The sequence below is a fragment of the Bos javanicus genome, chromosome 8, assembly GCF_032452875.1.
Source record: "Bos javanicus breed banteng chromosome 8, ARS-OSU_banteng_1.0, whole genome shotgun sequence".
In the NCBI taxonomy this organism is placed as follows: Eukaryota; Metazoa; Chordata; class Mammalia; order Artiodactyla; family Bovidae; genus Bos; species Bos javanicus.
In genome coordinates, this window is record NC_083875.1 from 82,215,630 (window position 1) to 82,235,886 (window position 20,257).

The following is a 20,257-nucleotide window of genomic DNA, read 5'->3' on the forward strand; positions in this document are numbered from 1 at the left end:
ATTTTGCTTTTCATATTAAGTTAGTAATCTTTACAAGGTATAGATCATTTGAGGTTTTTCTGATATTTGTCATGGACCAAGCAACTATGACATGAAAATCACAGTTTTTGCTGTGTGTAATCAAACAACAGATTAAAAATGTTGTTGCTGTTTTTAATCCAACAACAGTGTGACCCGATAACAAGGCATTATATTTTGGAATGCAGTAAAGTTACTCTCACAAATGCCTTTTCTTCAGCCTGTGCGCATACTTTTTAATGTATACATTATAATTTTTTCTAAATGCAAGACTGCTTTCCATATTTAAATATATTCATCCCTTGATGCTTTCCAGATGTAAAGTGAAGTTTTTCTGTAGTTTTCTGACTTGGCTATTTGCTTACGGGCCAGATGACACCAGCTCTACCCCCAAAACAGTAGTATCAATAAATGTTGAACTTGGGTTATGAAAGGTTTAGCTCCCCAGAACTCTCTGTACTACTGGCAGGACAAAGTGAATGGGAATATTATGGTTTAGGGAAGGAACTGGCTTGCGTGTTCTCTGCAACACAACTGGCAGGTGGTTTCCCAGACGGACAGGTGAACGGAAAAGGCAGGTTCTGAGCCCTTCCATTTGTGTTGAAGGCGCCCTTCCCAACAAAATGAAAGGTGCTGGAGAGAATGCGCTGGTTGATACTCCTGCATTGCTAACACCTGGTGTACTTTGAGTCTTTATTAAACGTTAAGTCACTGGCATGGATAACAGTAGCATTACCTAATCTTAGCGCACTGGGTTATCATAAGACAAATCGAAATGACGTTGAACTATCTTCCGACAGAGGATCACTGATGTACCACTGGGCGTGTATGGCTGGGTGCCTGTGCATGCGAACACACACAGTTTACCCATTTCACTGGCCCTTCACCTCTGAGCAGGGGAGGTTTGGGCCGAGGCCTGCTCTGTGACCACTCTCTCTCATCTTGGAGGAAGGCTGCAGCCGCTATTTCCAGAGCTGGCGCTGTTTGCGTCTGCGTCTGACTCTGACTCATGCTTCCCTAGAACGGCCCTGTGCATAATGCAGAGTCATTGTCATCATGAGCCATCCTAGGGAGAGGCTCAGTGGAAAAAGTGAAGGTGGAACAAACCTATCTCTAGAACAGAAGGTGAAAAATACTTTTCTGCTTAGTTTTGCTCAACTTCACATTGGGTTTTTGGGGAACTGCTGTAATCCAGTCGAGTTCAAGATAAAAGAGAGAAGAGAGGAAATCTGACTTATTGCTATGAGACTCTTTGCTCTGGTGTTCAGATTCTTGACTAGGAGGAGGAGTAGCAAGTAAAACACCAGAAGTGATTGTTACAGTTTATGAACATGTATTCGTAGTTTCTTGGTTTTTAATTTTTTATATCAGACCTATTTTGCAATCATACACTGTTAGAAGAGAGAGGAATGTATTATAAATATATGTGACCTTCAGTATTCTTATTACTTGTCTTTAAAATAATCTTTTCAATAATCTTGGAGAGTGAGACACATTATTTAAATGAAGATTAAAAAGTATTTCTGTGGTACTCGGAATTTTTCTGTGCAAAACTGTTAACTATTTAAAAGTAACTATTTAAAAGTAACTTCCTTTTTTAAAAAGACAACTCATTTAGTAAATCTTAATATCAGAAATAATTCAAAATTAAAATAAGTAAACAATAAAATACTGTTTTGACAATAGTTCCGTTTTAACAATAGCTCAGTAGAGAAGAGTTGAGTTGTTAAGAACGTTTACTTCCCAGGCAGTTTCCCGACTCTAGTTTTCTTGGCAAGAGAAATGTTAATCTGTTGTGAACAGACACTTTTTTTCTTCTTTTCCCGGAACATGTGTGGTTTCCATTAACTTCTCTCTCCACAGAACTTTGGAGATGGCCGCAGCTAATGCCTTGTGGGTCATCTGCACTTTTAGAAGTCAATTGAAATCGTAAAGCACATTTCCTCCCCACTAGAGGCCTTCATGGTATTGAAATCCTGTATTCACCTCTTACTAGCTTTTTCATCTTGAATAAACTAGCCTGTGTAAGCCTCAGTTTCCTCATCTGTGAAATAGTTACTGCAAAGCACTTACTAAAGAGCTGGCACTGTGTCACTGCTCACCAACAGTAGTTATTAATGTTATTGGTGATGGTCTTTTTCAGGGCATAAAGGGCTTTTTCTTACCAGGGCATAAAGTCATTTGTTGTTGGTGGTACATTAATGAGAACAGAAGGAACCCTGAGAACCAGTAAGCTAGACCAAGGAATGTAACCATGGGAGGAATGGCCATAAGGGTGTGAGTTTTGAACATTAGGCTGGTGTCTGTAGGACCAGCTGAAGTGTCCCCAGAGTTAAGACCAAGGAGGCAGCCTCATCACTGCCTTGACAGGTCCCAGCCATGCCTTGAGGTGCACCTATCTCCCAAACTGACACAGGAATCTGCTTTCTGGGGCCACTGTTCAGGGAAACACTGCCTCGCAGTCTGTTGGAAGTTTCCACTGGGACCTTCCAAAGAGAATTTTAGTTGACATCATCAGAGCTGTATTATTGATTTGGCTTCAGGTCTTAATTTAAGTGATCTTAATTTGCAAAAAGTGTGGCCATCAAGAAATACAGTGCTTGTTGGTGTACCGAGCTTCCAAGAAGCTTTTGAAAACAAGTGTTGAGATAACCCCATACACATATCCTATAGCTACAGAGGTCTGAGTTTGCAGTAATATGATTCTTATGTAGAACTGACTTGGAGTAGTAAGTTTCCCCAGGTACTGACTTACTAATAGAAACCCACCCAGACGCAGAAGAAATGGGCCCAGTGTTTGTCTCAACTATGAGTAGTGGGTTGTGCCTGATTTTAAAAAGGCTTCTCAGAATGTCCTTGCTCATGTAAACCCAGGATCAATATTTTTGGGGAAGAAATCTTTATAGATAAGCCATAACAGTACTTGATAATCAGATCTCATTTTCAAGTAGTTAAAAGGGTCATTGGACAAAACTCTATGAACTGACTTTGGCTTTTTAATTGCTAATGATTTAAATTCCACATGCCCTCTAAATTATGAGCATGCTTAAATTTTTTATGGGAAGGAAAGTACTTTTTTTTAATGTAGGGTAATTTTCATGTCAGATGTTACACTAGCCAGCTTGCTCCATCAGATTATGAAGGTTGCCACATTTATTCACCTAATCCCTCTTTTTCCCTTGTGAAGTGATTTTAAATAGAGATTAAGGCATGAGAGAGAAAGTGGGATGGGATGAGGGGAATGAGTCATGAGAACACACTGCTGGTCATTTTTGTTAGTCCTTGGCATTCTTGGAATATTCTTACCTCTGTTGACAGAGAGCAGTCTGGGTGTAGTTCAGCTGCAGGCTCAGACGCAGTCAGGGTGGTGTGGGCCCGTAAGGAGGCCCCTGGAACCTTCTCCCCATTTCCTCCCAGGCAGAGCAGTGAGAGCCACTGGAGGGATTTCATAGGCCAAGGGGGCACCTCTCAGCCGAGAGCCACAGCAGTGTGAGGTGTTTTTCTGTACTCCAAGCCCAAGCACGGGCTCTGCCAGTAGGTCTGTTCGTCACTGTGTCTCTGAGCAGAGGGAGAACAGTTTTATTGCTTTCTTCCCAGAGTAGAGGAAATGCTTAAGAGCAGTGGGAGAGCAGGGGACAAATATAGTATTTCCCTTTTCCTGCCTGAATACTCTTTTCCACAACATATCATTTTCATAAGATCCTATCCACTTGAACTAAAAATAATTCCACACGGTTTCTATCAGATTGGCTCTCTTAACCACTTATGTACTTTTTTTTTCTCTCCCCTATTCAGAAACTTTTATACAGGGATGTATATGATGGTCCTAAAATGCATGTCTTCTAGACATGGAGCATGCTCTGGAGCTGCCAGCTGGGACCTTCTGTGAGTAGATGGCAGGGGCAGTCTTGTTGGCCTGGCTGTGGGTGGTCAGGAAACTCCAGAGACTCTGATTAGCTTATCCTCACACTTATTTCTTTCATGACCCTTTTTCCAGCAGGGGCCATTTTGTACGCTTGTCACCCTGACCCTTCCAGCCTTCCATCTATGAGCCGTGTCAGCCCATGGCACTCAGACTTAGCCCTAGAGCCCATTCTGGTTCTGTAGTAACAGTGCCAGATACCATCTAGTCCCTTGTCCTGTCGCAAAGACGGCCCGTCATGAGTCTGCAAAGCAGAGCTAGTGAGTTTATTTAGTAGCCGCTTGGCGGAAGTTGCCTCTTTTAAGAGATGGGAGTGCAGGCGTTGTAGGTTGACTTAGGGTGTTGTGCATAGCCTGATTTACCAGATTACATTTTTCTGATTATGTAAAATTATTAAGTTGATACTGATTTTAAAAAAAACCTAAGTTTGAGGTAAGTGGCTTGTGTTAGGTTTTAATACATGAACATAAGATTTTAATACATAAGAATTTCTGTAGTTTCTCATTTCCTAATTGCTTTGGGTGTCTATTATTGTGCATAGCCTAGTGCCTGGCCTGGCTTTGCCCATTACAAAGGTCTTGCTTGTGTTCATAGGGGGCTGGACTCTGTTCCCAGGCCCCAGCACTGCCCCCGCCGGCAGCGCTCAGTAATAAGTAAGCTACTCATGGTTACTGGCTAATAGGGCCATGACCCGGTTTGAACTACATAATAAGGAAAGAGCAGATTTATTTGCTCCTCTTGCATGACTCCCTCCCCTCATGCTCCTTTATTATCTTTAAGAGGAAATTGAATAGCAAAATTCTGCATTCTCATAATGTTAATAGCCTGATGTCATCTTTTCCACTCTGGAGTCAAGAAAATAAGAGAGACAACCAAAACACAGATTTAACACTTTGCAGCTGTCTAGGGCTTCAACTGTAGACTCTCTCTGTGTATATATATGTTATTAACTGCTTGTGTAAGGTGTAATATACATACCATATAATTCAGTGTACAATTCACTGATTTTTAGAAAATTTCAGAGTTGTGCAGTCAGCACCAGAATCCAGTTTTAGAAAATTTCCATCATCTCAGGAAGATCCCTGGTGGCAATTAGCAGTCACTCCTTATTTCCCCCAGTCTCCCAAGCACCGGGCAACCAGTAATCTACTTCCTGTTTTTAATAATACTATAAGTTTGCCTTTTCTGGATTTCATGTCAGTGGAGTAACACAGTATATGGTTTTATGTATTTGCCCGCTTTCACTTAATGTTTTTGAAGGTGCATCCACATTGCAGCACGTGTCGGTAGTCTGTCCCTTTTTATTCCTAAGTAGTGTTCTGTTGTGTGGGTATACCACATTTTTGTATGTCTGTTCACAGGAGATGGACATTGGGGTTGTTTCTGGTTTGGGGCTATATTTATCCCTAGTTGCTCAGTTGGTAAAAGAATCTGCCTGCAATACAGGAGACCTGGGTTTGATCCCCGGGTTGGGAAGATACCCTGGAAAAGGAAATGGCAACCCACTCCAGTGCTCTTGCCTGGAGAGTTCCATGGACAAAGGAACCTGGCAGGCTACAGTCCATGGGATCGCAAAGAGTCGGACACAGCTGTGCAACTAACTTTCAGACTTTCAGCTTAAAGACTCACATAAGTTTCTGTGTGGATATGTGTGAAGTTTTTTTATTGTTTTGGGTGGGTTTTTTTTTTTTTTTTTTTTTGTGGCTGTATGCTTTTAGTCCTCTTATAGTTACCTAGAAGTCATACAGTAAATTTACGTTTAACTTTTTACGAACCTGCCAGATTGTTTTCCAAAATGGTTACACCCTGTTACATTCCTACCAGTGATGTATGAGGCTTCTGTTTTTTCCACATCCTTAATCACAGACCATATTTAAGGAATAACCTTAACCTTTGACTGTTTTTAAAATATTCTTCTGCACAGAAGAAAGCTAGGAACAATTTTCAGGTTTTTGCAATTTTTCAAACATCTTTAATACGTGTTAACTAAAATCACAGTCCTTGGCACTCGATTCTCTCTAATGTCTAGATTCTGCCAGCAGGCTTGGTTGTAATAGTTTGTCAACTTTCCATTTTGCTATTTTTTCTTATAAACTTGATATAAAATTAGATTAGTTTACTTTTAGAAGGGATTTTATATTTGTGCTTTTCTTTTTTTAGTTTCTCTTATTATTCAAACCAAAGGTTGTAAGTTTATATTTCTGATTATGTACATTGTTTTAATATAGAGTAGACACACGTATATATAGAATCATGTTTTATGGTGCTTTAAATAATTAAATGGTAAAGTTTCTAGCTTACAGAATTAGGTAGCTTTTAAAGTTTCTTTATTAAAAATGCAACTAAAGAATGTTTGTATAAATCTGGGCTATTTCCAGGGAGCTCACAAAAGTTGTCGGGAAGACTCTGTCATATCACTTGACATAGCAGGGATTACTGTACACTTTCAAGACCAAGTGTTGAAAGTTGCTCATTATTTTGTTTATCCTAGGTTTTGCAGGTATGGTTTATTCTGGCAGTGAGCTTATCAAATAAACTTATTTTCTAAATAAGTCATATAATCAGTCATGACTGAGCATTCTGGTAAAACAGCCCTTGCATCATGAGTGAGGTTCATGACCACTGTTGCGGTGTGAGCAGAAGCAGGAGTCTCAGAAACCTTGTTACAGGCCCATCTGTCCTTTGAATTTGTGATGATCCAAAATGGGTTTTAGCATCGACCAGGTTAAAGGTAATACCCCAGGGAGGGCGGGCACCTTACCTCACGAGAGGAAAAGACGAGAGGCACCCAAGTGACAGAAGTCTGTGGGAGGGAGATAGTGGCAGAGATGCTTATGATCTGGGAGCTGAAGAGACAACCTCAGCTGAACATGATTTGCATGAATTAGTCTGGCTTCCGTAGGTGCTTTATCATTGTGGGGTTAGTTTGGTGAAAGGGGGTGGTTCTCACAGGGCAGAATCACCCCCATGGGGGTGATGTTGGGGTTACAGGGACTGGGGGTACTCCTGGCCTTCAGTGGGTTCAGTCCAGGGACGTAGTGTGTACGATGCACAGCCGTTTCCAGCGTGGCAAGGAGTTACGCTGCCTCCCACACAGTTGCCAGGTGTTTGCTGGAGAGTTACACAGGTGAAAAATCTGTGTCTAATACTTAAGCTTTAAGCTCTTTTATATACACAGCTTCAATATTTACTGAATTATCTAGGAATGTAAGTGCCAGGTAAACCTAGGAAGATTGTATTTTGTTGAATTTTCCAAGAGTTGTTTGCCATTTCAAAAAATCTTGTCATCAGTGGGAATGCTTTTGTATCTGAGTAACTACACCACACACCTGCTTAGTTTGTGTTAATAGGTCTGTGTTTATGGGGATTCCTCAGGCCTCTCATTGCTTCACTATGTCTTATAGGGTACTGAGGCGTGGAAATACTGAAATCTGAATTAATGCATTCTGACAAACCTTCCTTTTAATTCTCCTTTGTGTCAGAGATGAGGCATTCTGTTAAGGTCTCCCCATATGTGTTATGTGAGTTACGGTATTGCAGAATTTCATTTCAGGATAGTTTTAAAAGTGAGGCATTGTTTCTGATACCATGAGAGCCGTGGGTTCCAAGTTACGATAGGCTTTTGGTCCACATTACCAAAATATTAAATGTTTGCATGTGTGTGGAGGGAAGGGGCAGAGGTGACGGGTCAGCAGCAGCTCTCAGACAATGCACGTGGAGCGAGCATCCTGGTAAGGGGGAGGTGCTTGCGTGTCTTGGTCTGTGCTCAGTTCTGTAAACTGATTCTCTCATGGGCCCTGTGGTGTCCCCTAGGATGCAGCCTTCTGTACTTGCTTCCTTCACCAATGCAGAATCATCCCCATCACTGTGTCCTCTAAGTGGGGAAGCAGTGATATCAAGAGGCCAACCACATACTTCTGGGAAGAGATGTGGTTGGGAGGTGCGGAGCAGAGATGAGAGTGAAGAATGAAGCTATCAGGCTTCATGATAACATGACTGAATTCCTTAGGGGTGTTGCACAGACTCAGACCTCAGATCGTTTCACCAATCTCAATTTTCCCGGCCTTTGCCGTTTAGCAGGTGTGTGTGTGACAGGAGCTGAGCCCTATCGCCAGCCCCCAGCCCAGAGCCACGCTTCCCCAGGCTGTGTCTCTCAGCACCGAGGTTGGTTGGCGCTCTCAGGTATGAGTGCCCTTCTCCCGCGCTCTGCATTTCTCCTGCCTGAGCTCCCAGTGCCCTCCCGAGCTGTGGACACCTGCCCTCCCTCCGTTCATTGCTCCAGGCGACTTGGTCTCCTGCCATTCACTCCTTCACCACAGGGTTTGAGAGACCTAGCATTTTGCTGGCTGTTTTAGCACTGATCAGTTTGTAAATTTTTCTAATAATGTTCTACTCCTCCTTGTATCTGTTATTGATATTTTGGGTGTTTCAGTGATTATAAACACCGTCTCCAGGAGCTTATCAGGGAACACGGTAAAGAGGAAAAAACTGAATTCACCCGTATCACGGGAGCTATTGAGGAAGGTTTACTCAGGCGCAGGAGGTTGGAATTAACTTTAATTTGGTTTTGTTTGTGATAACCAAGCGCCTGTTAACATAAAAAGCTGAGTTTCCCCTTACCCTTCGCATATGCCTCGGAAAGTCCCTTGGTGAAGTCTGGGTGACACCATAGGGTGGCATGGATTACAGCATGCCCAGCAGGGCTGATCTGGTGGCCTCCGTGTTCCACCAGTTCTTGTTGCTGAGATTGTGGAAATCTGGATTGAATGCCAAGTTGACTGTTGCAGCCATGGTTATGTTCCAGTTTCTGCCCAGGATAACTCAGTTTTGTTTTCTGGTGTGGCACCTTTCCTGTTTTTCTATTTCAGCCAGGTGTATTCAGGCCTGGCCTTCCAGTTTCAAACAAACCATGAGTCAAGGAAATTAACATTTTTTTCTCATTATAAAAGTGATACTGTCTATTAGAGAAAATACAGGAAATCTAAGAAGGTGTAAAGAAGAAAATTGAAAACTACTGGTAATCCAGTTATCCAGAGAGCTACTTACTCTTAATATTTTGGTATTTGTCCTTGAAATCTTTTGGTGGAAATAAATATTGAAAAAGAATGAGAGCATGCTTTTTATTCGTCACTTCTACTTTGTGACTTCCAGGGTGGTTCATTCAGATTACTGTTTTTTAAAAAAAAAAATTCAGTGATTTTGAAATGCTGTGTCTTTGGAAAGATCTTTACTTGTCATAAAAGATGACTTGATTGATGAGTACTGGAATCAACATTTAACTGCAGCCATAGTCCTGGCTTTCTCTAGGACTTGTATACCTTAACTAAATCCATTTGAAAACAATCCCCAGTATACTGGAGTAAACTTCTGTAAATGCAGACTGTGGTCTGATACCACTATCTCCTGAATGGATGGTTGGACTGGGTGATGAGGGCCTCTGGTTGACTCCTTTTACCTTTGACTTCTGTGTGTGACAGTCGATGTTAAATGTGGCAGCAGAGTGCTGTTTTTCCTCTTCTCTCAGTGTGAATCAAACTGACATCCGTTTCAAGATCTGAGGGTATGCTGCCAGCTCGCCTCGTGACTTGTGTGTCGAGCTTGCAGTCACAATATGGAAATTATGGAAGATGAGCCTCTCTGTTCAGCAATTAACTGTGGGGCTATTTCTGTTCTACTTTAAGAGTTACGGTGAAATTGATACTCTCGACTTATTTCTAAGGAATATGCAGTTACACAATGGTCTCCTGCTTTCTGGCTTTTATTAAAATGCAAATAGTCTTTTTTTTAAAGGCAAATAGTCTGAACTTCAAAGTAGCATAATTGAATCCTGAAAGGGGTTATTACTCTGATGTTTTGCTACTTTGGGTATTTTTGTTTTATCTTTTGGCCTGGTTAGCTTTTCTGACCCATTTTGCTCTTTACACCGGTGTAGACCCCTCCTGCTGAGGTATGGTTCCAGGCCAGTGGGGAGGCTGGTGTTTGCAATGCCCAGTTCGTCGCTGCAGTGTTCAGGCACATACAAGTGAAGTAGTGTTAGCACACACAAGTATGTGTCAGATGCACGTTTGTGTGGGTGAGGAGCATTCATTATTTTGGCAATTCATTTCTCTTCATTTACCTGTGTTTACTTGAATGAAATGGAGTCAGTGCTTCTCTCTGTATTTGTTCTTCATGCATCTGCTCTTCTTAGTTTAAGAAGATGTCATGAGGGTGCTTTCCCTCCCAACATCCAGTAACAGAACATGTTGGCCATGCTCCGCATGTTCCCAGAGAACCAGAACGTGGTGTCAGGTAGGTCTCCATCTGAATGTGAGGAGGAAATAAGTTCCTCAGAGCAGCTTTCTGTAGAAGCTTATACCTGATTGACACCTCACCATCCATCAAAGACCGGGAACACAGCCCTGTGCTGGCGCCCTGGTGGTGGCCAGCAGGCGGAGCTTGAGGTCTGAACTGTGTGCTCCTGAAGACAAAAAGGGACCTTTGGGCTTTACTCCCACAAGGCACCAGAGAGCTGCTGAACCTCAACTCTGTATCCTCTTTCAGCCCAAATTCCAGAGGGTGGGAGAATTATTACATAAACTCCCTCAGCTCTCAACTGGATCATGTCATTTTAGGTTCGCTTTTCAAAATGTACCTCAGTTCAGGCAGGTGAACGCTCTCTGCTCCCGTCTTTCAGCGTGTTCCCATGTATCTGGAGGGTTCTCAACATTTGTCAGCTGTGTGCCACAGCCGAGGGGCTTGGATGTTCCAGACCCCACCCCTTCTTTTGATTACCTGTGTTTCTGCTAAAGACCTCTTCTTCCAGTGTTTACAGCGGGGCATGAGTAGGTCGCTGAGTCCCCTGTAGCTTGTTGCACTTTGTGGTTTCTCTCATCCTGCTGTATTAAGCAGAGCATGGAAAGGGACCTGATCAGAAGGCACGTGTTCCAGCATCTCACACTAACGCGAGGGGGCCGGAAAACCTCTGGTGTGATTCGGAGTAGGCCTGAAGACACGCTTTGTCTCATGTGTCCGAGGAGACACTGCGGGCCCTGACTGGCCGAGGCCAGCTGCTGGTAGCGTGCTGTCCTTTGCGGTCTCCCCTCCTGGAGCTGTAGTTACGCCTCCTGGCCCTCGGAGTCCTGGGGCTGGCCAGGTGTTGTGCAGGTGCAGGGGAGCCATTCTGGGCCTCGAGGTCTGTTTGACCTCACGTGGCCAGTCAGGAGGCCTGTCCCTTCAGGACCAGAGAGGACTTTGCCTCTGGGGAGATGAGGCAGGCATCTGTCTTTAAAACGGGACTCTCAGATTTGTTCGATATAAGTGAGTTTTGTTGTTCAAAGGTGCTTGCATTGACACAGAAGCTGCAGGGTGAGATTCAGAGGTGTTTTTCTCTGTCTTTGGGGGAGCAGTGAAAGGCAGCAGTGTTCACCTTCACCTTAGGCGTCCCGTGGGACTGGTCAGAGGTCAGCTGGGTACGGTATGTGTGTGCTCCTGTGCGTAATGGGGAGAAGGGTTTTCTAACATTGGGCCAGGTTCTTGAACACTAGAGTTCATTTTAGAATGGCTATTTTTGCTATTTTGGGGATACCCATATAACTTCCCAGGAGATTGGAAAGTGCAGCTGGAGGCACACCTGACTTGGCTGACTTCAACCAACCCAGATAGCTAATATAGCCCCATGACTGGGTGCTGCTAATCTCTAAGGTAGTTCTCTATGCCTGGGTCGTGGACACTGGTGGTTGGCACAGTTGAGGTGCCAGCTTGGTGTGTCCTCATTTCGCCTCTTCTTCTGATACCTCTGTTCTTCATTCTGGTACTAGTCTGTCTTCCCCGCTGTCAATTCTGGTGCCAGGTGCCCAGCATGTGTCTCCATTCTCATCTTTGGTCCCTGCAACAGCTCACATAGTGACTCCTTCCCTCTTTCCGAACCTCTTTGTCCAGTTTTCCTCTCCTTCCGACCTTGTTACTGTGGCTCGTCTTTCTTCCATAGATGCTCTGGTGAGCCGTGAGAATTGATGGGTTTACGTGAGTGGTCCTCTCCCCATTTGTCAGTGACTCTTCACGTTAAATGAGATTCACTGAAGGTACAATTCTGTGACTCAAAGTGCCCCTTTTGAAAATAAAATGTTAGGTTAATTATATGATAATATAGTTAATAATAAATTAAGTCTAGTTAATATGCCTTTCACCAAAAATACCACATCGGGAATTTCTAATGTTTAGAAACATGAGCTTTACATTGAATTTTTGGCGAGAGTCAGCAAATCACATGGAGAACGCAATGGCACCCCACTCCAGTGGAAAATCCCATGGACGGAGGAGCCTGGTGGGCTGCAGTCCACGGGGTTGCTAATAGTCAGACACGACTGAGTGACTTCACTTTTCATTTTCATGCATTGGAGAAGGAAATGGCAACCCACTCCAGTGTTCTTGCCTGGAGAATCCCAGGAACGGGGGAGCCTGGTGGGCTGCCATCTATGGGGTCACGCAGAGTCGGACACGACTGAAGTGACTTAGCCGCAGCAGTAGCAGGTTATCCACACCGGAGAAGGAAATGGCAACCCACTCCAGTGTTCTTGCCTGGAGAATCCCAGGGACGGGGGAGCCTGGTAGGCTGCCGTCTATGGGGTCGCACAGAGTCGGACACGACTGAAGCAACTTAGAAGCAGCAGCAGCAAATCACAATACTGTTTTTTGTTTTTATTATGTGACGTTTCAGAAACAGTATCATGTAGGTAGAAGTTAAATGGCAGAAATCTCATGTGTGAGCAATTAAATGTTGTATACTGTAAATAGAAATTTATAATATCAAATTACATACGTGCTTAATCAAATGGAGGCATTAAAATTTTTGTATGTTGTTCTCTGCCCCTGTTTTGCTGGCAGCTGTGTTAGTGCAGTGAAACTATCAAAATTGAGAGAATTGCTTTCTAAATGACATGTTGAGGCCACGTCCCCACTTTGTCCTCTATTCGAAGTTTGGTCTGGAGTCCTACAGGGTACGTATTTGAAAGCTATATTTTTCAGATACATGTGAAATGTAGTCAATATTCTTATTTCATGCTGAAAGCCAAGAAGTATGCAGCAATTATTTTAACTTTATTCTTAACTGTACTTTTGAATAATAGCTTAGGTATCTTAAGGGGGATCTTTGACAAAGAAAAATGTGTCCAGATACCCACTAAAAACATACTTTATGCCCCCATTTTCTCCTTTCTTACTCTATAGTTGTATCTGATGGAATAACAACAGGATATCCAAGGAAAAAGCTGGTAAATGCAAATTACCAGCTGACACAGACATAAGAGAATTTGAGACCATGCTCCTTATAACTTGGAAATTGTAAATGGGACATACATGGCGTAAGGAGTGAGGTTGAAACACTTTGAAAGTAAAGAACTGGTCTTGAAAGGCTCTTGCTGTTGTTTAGTCGCTACGTCGTGTCTGGTGTCTGACTCTGCGACCCCATGGACCGCAGCCCACCAGGAACCCTCCGTCCATGGGATTTCCCAGTCAGGAATACTGGAGTGGGTTGCCATTTCCTTCTTCAGGGGATCTTCCCGACCCAGGGATCAAACCCGGGTCTCTTGCTTAGCAGGCAGATTCTTTGCCGCTAAGCTACCAGGGAAGCCCATTTGAAAGTCTTTGTTTTTTGTTGTTTGTTTAGTTGCTCAGTCATGTCCCACTTTTTTGCAACCCCATGAACTGTAGCCCACCATCCATGGGATTTCCTATGTGGATATTAATAATTTTGTCCTTAAGTCACACACTGAATCAGTTTTTATGAGCCAAAGGTTAAAGGTGCTTATTTGGAAGATGTAAATATCCTCATGTTTTTAATGGAAAAAGGTTGGAACACTAATGCTTTCAATTCTGATCAGCTGACCATCTTTGATTTGACAAGAACCACACTGGGATAAAGGATATACTGTTTCAGTGATGTAATATGAACCTCTAGAAAGAGGAGCTTGACAGGCAGGCTTTGCTGCCATTCTCTTTCATGACTGGGTTGGATTGAGTGATACTGTTTGGTTTTATTGTTATCAACCTGGGATTGAAGTGGAAAGACATCCTATACACATAGCATTTCATTTAACAGTTTGGAAAACATTTTTAACAATAACCACATACCACTTTTCTCCTGAAACTGTGGACATTGACTGTTGGCATACTTGAAAAGTCTGCTCCTGTTCTGCATCCCCTAGGAGTGGTCAGTGCCCAGAGTCAGCCGTGTGACTGAAGTTAGGAACAGTCGGAACATCTTGAATTATCAATCTCCTTTATATTGGTGATTTGCTCTTCTCTGTACGGATTCCTTTGACACCAGATTCAGAGAATGTTTTTTAAAGAGATTGCTCGTGGCATAGCTGGTCTGTCAGTAAGAGCAGGTGCCCACCCCTCTTGATTTGTGCGCTCAGTGTGCCTCCTCCCTGTGCTCGAATATGCGTCACCTGGGACGTGAGCTGAGACTCGTGATCGTAGACGTCTAGGAGACGCTCGTGTTGTAACTCTGGTCGCACTGAGTTTTCTTGAATACAGAGGATTATACAAATACTTGTGTTTTAAATCTGCCTGTATTTTTGCCACCTAGTGACTGAGATGTCTTTACGAATTCCTGCCATGTTTAAGAGTTCCTTTATGTGGGTATATACATACATGATCCTGTGAGAGCACCTCTCTAAGCCTAAGGTTGAGCCCAGTTGCCATCTTCCAGTGACCTTGCTTGCTTTTTCAAGATCTTACCACTGATTTCTCAGCTTTTTGTTCTTTAGTCGCTAAGTTGTGTCCAACTCTTTCACGACCTGGTGGACTGTATCCCATCAGGCAACTCTGTCCATGGGGTTTCCCAGGCAAGAATACTGGACTAGATTACCACTTCCTTCTCCAGGGGATGTTTCTGACTCAGAGATCGAACCCAAGTCTCCTGCATTGGCAGGTGGATTCCTTACCCCTGAGCCACCCAGGAACACTTTTAAAAAAATTGGCTATTTGAAAATATGAAAGTAAAATCTTTTCATTTTTGAAGTTATAATTTATAAAGATAGAATTTATCTGGTAGGTCCTACTTTCTTTTAATCTTTGCCTATGGAAACAAAATTCTGAATTTAAAATACCTAAGAGGAACACTCTTAAAATGACAAGAATCATAATGGAAGGTGGGGGAAGGTATTTCATCCTTTACAAAGGTGTTTAATCTTTTTTTGAAAAGCTTTCCTTACTCCTTAATTATCTTAAATATTGGCTATAAAACAAAATATGTATTTTCTTGCTCTTAAAAAAGAAAAGTGTGGCATTGGATTCCTTTCAGCAGATGTCAGAATGGTAGGGAATTGTTTTTCAGTGTGGGGAAAACATCATAGTCTGTTCCAAGTGTCACCAGGCATGATAGAACTGAGATGGAAGAAAGCTGTTGCCACGAGTCCCACGTCTGACCTCGAGATTTTAGGCTTGCAGTCAGCCGAGTGGGGCTGTGGGTTTTGGAGCCCTGTGATCTTGTTCTTCCAGCCTGACCACAAGCTTGTCCTTGCATCAGTGCCTCGAGCGTCTTCTCTTGCCTGTTCAACTCTTAGGGGATCAGATGCTGACTGTGATTTGACAAGATGTGCCTTCTCAATGTGCCACTTGTGGAGGATGGTAGCGTCTGTTAGACGTTTCATTTGCAGCAGATGACGCTTCTTTTTAGTTTGAACATCACAGAAGTATGACATGTCTTGAGTGGGCATGAAAACTGTAGGGGAACCCATAGAGGCTTTTGAAGTGTTTTACTAAAAAGACCTCAGAACACTGATGGTAGTTTAGTTTGGGTAGAGGTAACTGTTTCATGGCATTTTAGGAATAACGTTTTTTTGCCCAGCTTTTAGCCTTTATTGTGACTTTTAAAAGAGAGGGAAACTTTCTTTAACAACCTCTAGCCGTTTAAGAATTGTTTATTTTAGCCAGAAAGCTGATTAGAGTTCACTAATAGAAAATGATTATACAAATAACCATGAAAAATATTTTTGTCCTTGGCACCTGAAGTCATTGTCAAAGTCTTGCCTCATTTGGTTATAAAGTGTGTGCAGGGTTTTATTGTTTGAGATGATATTAAAAAACAAAGCATAGTGTCTCAGCACCAAAACCCGATGAACTCATGTGTTTTCCAAGGAGTTTAACTTGCATTTTCCCCTTGAAGTAACCAGATTTCTCTTCCACCCTTAATTTTGTGGAGTAAGTAAAGCATAACCTTTGTTCTGGGCACAGTTTCTTCTAGGAGCTTGCTGGAGAACTGAATAAAGAACGTTTTAGGAATAGTTAACTGTCTACTTTACTAAACTAAAAAGGAAACTCCATGAGCTCTGTTCATGCCTCTTCACGGGCTCTCTGTAGGCTTTCAGACACTCCTGGAGAAGGGAAATGATTAGTCCTGAAAACTATGGCAACATTATAAGTGAGTTATTTAAATTGTGTGGCCTGTTACCTGGCAAGTCAAGCTAAGAAATTCCTAAGGGTCAGTGTCTGGTTCACTCTCAGATAAAGTGATCCTGACCAACTTTCTGACTGAGCCCCCATTTACACAGTGTGACCATGAAGTGTGGTGACAATGGGAACGTTGGCATGTCAGACATGTACCAAGTACATGGTGCTCCTTGGATGGAAGTTTTTCAGTGTGGGAGATGCTTCTAGGGTGAGAAACCTTCCATCTATTTATCCATCCATTTGTCCATCCATGCTCTATGCAAAGCAAGCTCTTTACCGCTTAGACGTCATTCTCCCCAGTCTGAAGCTACACACACTGTCCTGATAGTAGAGGACGATGTATAGGAGGAAGGACACACGTTTCTTGAAGATAAAGTGCCTTCAAGCAGAACAGAAAGACATACTGATTTCTCTCCAGTTTTATACAAAGCAATGGTATAACTAAACCAAACTCTCTGGAAAACTGGATATCATTAACCTTGAATGACAGGCTAGATGGGAATGAGCCCAACCTCGAGTGTAGTTGGGGAAACATACCATTTCCCGCAGCTTCATTTAGTGTGCATCAGGCTGTGAATTCTTCTGTGCTTTGGTTTCTAGGCAACTTACACAAATTTTAAATCTGAATATAAAACACATATACTCTTCCCCCAGAAAACAAATAAAATTATAGACAGCTTAATGATATAACCTCTGTTGGCCACAACTCTGTAACTACAGCAGATAAATCCAGGCAACTGACAGTTTAGGAGATTCTGGTAGTTAAACCTAGGAAATGAAGACAAAGCAGCTGTAAATAACTCCGTTTGTTGTAAAATGCTCTTTTTTCAGTCCAAGCAAATCATGGGTATTCTACTTTTGAGGTACCCTGAAAGAGAATTTCTTTTCCTGTACTTTTTAATTAGTCCTGTATTAAAATTTGTAGAAGTTATAGATCTTGTTATAGCCAGCAGAATGCTCAGTGCTTAAAGGGGTACTGGATGAATATTAACTTCATTGCTATCTCTCAGTCATTTTTTCCTGTAGAAGCTCTTTGGACTCAAATATTTAAGTATCCAGTTCTGAATGGACAGGAGCTTGTCAGTGCCTCGCCTGCCACAAGAGGGGAGATGATAGGAGCAGTCCCATTGTCCAGGTGGTTTAATACTGCTATTGGATATTTGACCTTGAAGATAACCTTGGTTAGCTTATAGAAGAGGTGGATTTAATATGGTTGCCTATAAATTTAGCAGTCTGAGTGATCTTGTTAAATTAGGCACTGTTTAGATTCACATGGGAGAGAAGGTGATGGCACCCCACTCCAGCACTCTTGCCTGGAAAATCCCATGGACGGAGGAGCCTGATGGGCTGCAGTCCATGGGATCGTGAAGAGTTGGACATGACTGGACGACTTCCCTTTCACTATTCACTTTCATGCATTGAAGAAGGAAATGGCAACCCACTCCAGTATTCTTGCCTGGAGAATCCCAGGGACTGAGGAACCTGGTGGGCTGCCGTCTATGGGGTTGCACAGAGTTGGACACGACTGAAGTGACTTAGCAGCAGCAGCAGATTCACATGGAGAAGTGGCCAGCTCTAGGTCTGAAAACAAGGGTTATTGTGGATCTGCTGGATGGACAGAAGTCAGTCAAATGGAACACCTATGGGTATGTGTTCAGTGCCTTTAAACATTTAATAGTGTGATGGCAGGGAGGGTTAGGAGGGGAGAGGGGATCAGGCAGGCCACTTTATATGCTTCTGGAGTCTGCATTTTGAACGTTGTGGATCAATTAAGACAGGTCCAAATAAAACTAATACTGTGGGGATAAAAAAAATAAGCCCTTTGAGATAGGATTTTAAAAATTGGATTTGTTCTGTCTAGTAATAGCATTGTTCAGAGCTCTGGGGATGAGCCTGCACCAGAGTTCTAACCTCTGTACCTGCAGAAAAGTGATTCAGTGCCTCTGGGCTTGAAACTCTCCTGAAATGGGGAAGCCAGACATCCTGCCATTTTTACCTTTATTCCTGTGCTCAAAGGAGGTGGTCACAAGTTGTTCTTTACTTTCATAGCACAAAAATTAAGTGACTGTAATTACATTGGCAGGTTTAAGAATGATATTTTTATGAATAATAAGTCAGTAATATACTGTGCTACTAATAGAAACAAGTCCATGTATTTTTACATGGTTATCTTCAGTGCTAATTTTTCATGGCTTCACCAAAAATGAGACCACAGTTTTAAGCAAGTCCTCTCTTACCAGCAAAACACAGCATTTTACTTAAGAAATACTTCTCTCAAAAGCTTTAGGGCAAGCTGTACAAACAGAAACAACTTATGAGTTTGCTAATTTGTTTATCCCTGCCATGGGCATCATGGTTGTTTGTATATATAAACATTTATATACTCACTCATTTCTTAAGTTACTGGTTTTAAGAAATCTTTTAAATAGCCACAGACGTTATTTATTGTCAAGAACAATGATTTGTGATGGCAGATTACATAAGATTGTTGACATTTTTTAAGTCAGATTTTATAAAAACAGTTTTCAGGATGTTAATTTTTTTATAGTTACTGTATGATTGATAATTTCCTTTTCCCACAGAACTAAAGCATGTTAAAGATGCTATTTTAATTTAATTCTGGGATTATAATAAGAATAGCATTAGGAGCATGTAAGAGGAACTAGAAGAGGGGAGTATGGGACTTCAGTAAGGGATCGAGGAGCACAGTGTCAGGCAGCTTTGAACTGACAGCTTCACCAGTGGGCTCTGCTTCCCCAAGCCCCTTCCTACAGGCTTGCCATCTACATCGATAGGAGTGTATGAAATCAAACGGCCATTACTTTCCTGTCCTTTGTAAAAATTTAATGCCCAGCCTCTTTAGTCTGCATTTTATTTCCCCCCTTTAGAATATAGCTGCCAGAAATAGTTTTCCGAGAACTAGAGACCAAACAGGGCTGTGTATCATGATGTGCAATTCTGCCACTAAAATTGACAATCAAATACAAAGTCAGGTTTAGCTTCTAGCCTTGGACCATTGTAAGCCACATGATGAGCACCTTTTTCCCAAGGAGAAAGGTCAGAAGCGCAGGCCCAGCAGTGTTTCATCTGGGGTTGCTTCCCATTGTCTGAAGCACCACATTTTCCAGTCCTGCCCCAGATCCCCTCTCCATTCCTGAGATTAAAGGGGAGAGCAGAGGTGTATTCCTCCCACCCCTCTCCTTCACTGATCTCTGACCACATGCTCCAAGAGACGCCTGTTGGTGCTGCAGACTTTCTTGTCCTCTCCCACTTGCATTTTCGTGGAGGTGGGGCCATCTGTGCACCACAGAACCACCCTCAGCTCAGCCTCCTCTTGAAGGGGTGCAGTAACTTAATTTTGAATGATCCCATCTTCTCTCATGCCATTTCATTTCCATAGACAGTAATGCCAGGTGAGAGTGAAAGATAAAAAACACATCCCAGTGAGGAATGATTGGGGGAAATGGCTTTTGTGATGTAAGACATAATAAAGAATTGTACTTCATTCTTCAGTGAAGAGTTTACCTGGAAAGATACGGCCGTTTAATGGTTTTCCTTTGGAAAAGGTAACAGTGTGAACTTTGGAAAACATCCTAATAGGCCATTCCCTGACAAAGTCTCTACACAATGGAAAAAGAATACAGGTGTTGATCTTGAGAATGTGTGGGTTGTTCCAGCCTCTTTCCCTTTCCTTTTGCTACTTACACACTTGTCAAGCTCCTCAAACCAAAAGGTCCTCTGCCATTCAGGACCTTAACCAGGTTTAACCTATGTGAATGAAACATTTAGGGGCAAAGGAAGACTGTTAGCAGCGGTAACATGCCCCCTGAACAGTGTAGGAAATGGCCTCATGAAAAGACTGATTCATTCTACAGAAACAGA

General features: G+C 42.5%; 1 protein-coding gene across 9 annotated transcripts in view; it reads left to right on the forward strand.

The window, feature by feature from the left end:
- The window catches only part of AOPEP (aminopeptidase O (putative)), a 422,559-nt gene that overhangs the window by 356,332 nt on the left and 45,970 nt on the right, over positions 1-20,257 (forward strand). The window contains exon 14 of one of the 9 annotated variants that reach the window (XM_061426109.1): positions 1,882-9,176. The exons of the other annotated variants lie outside the window; for them this stretch is intronic. Within the exon in view, the coding sequence (XP_061282093.1) occupies positions 1,882-1,905 (24 nt within the window). The 3' untranslated portion in view covers positions 1,906-9,176. Of the gene's footprint in view, positions 1-1,881; positions 9,177-20,257 lie in introns of those variants that run through there. 9 annotated transcript variants of the gene reach the window in all.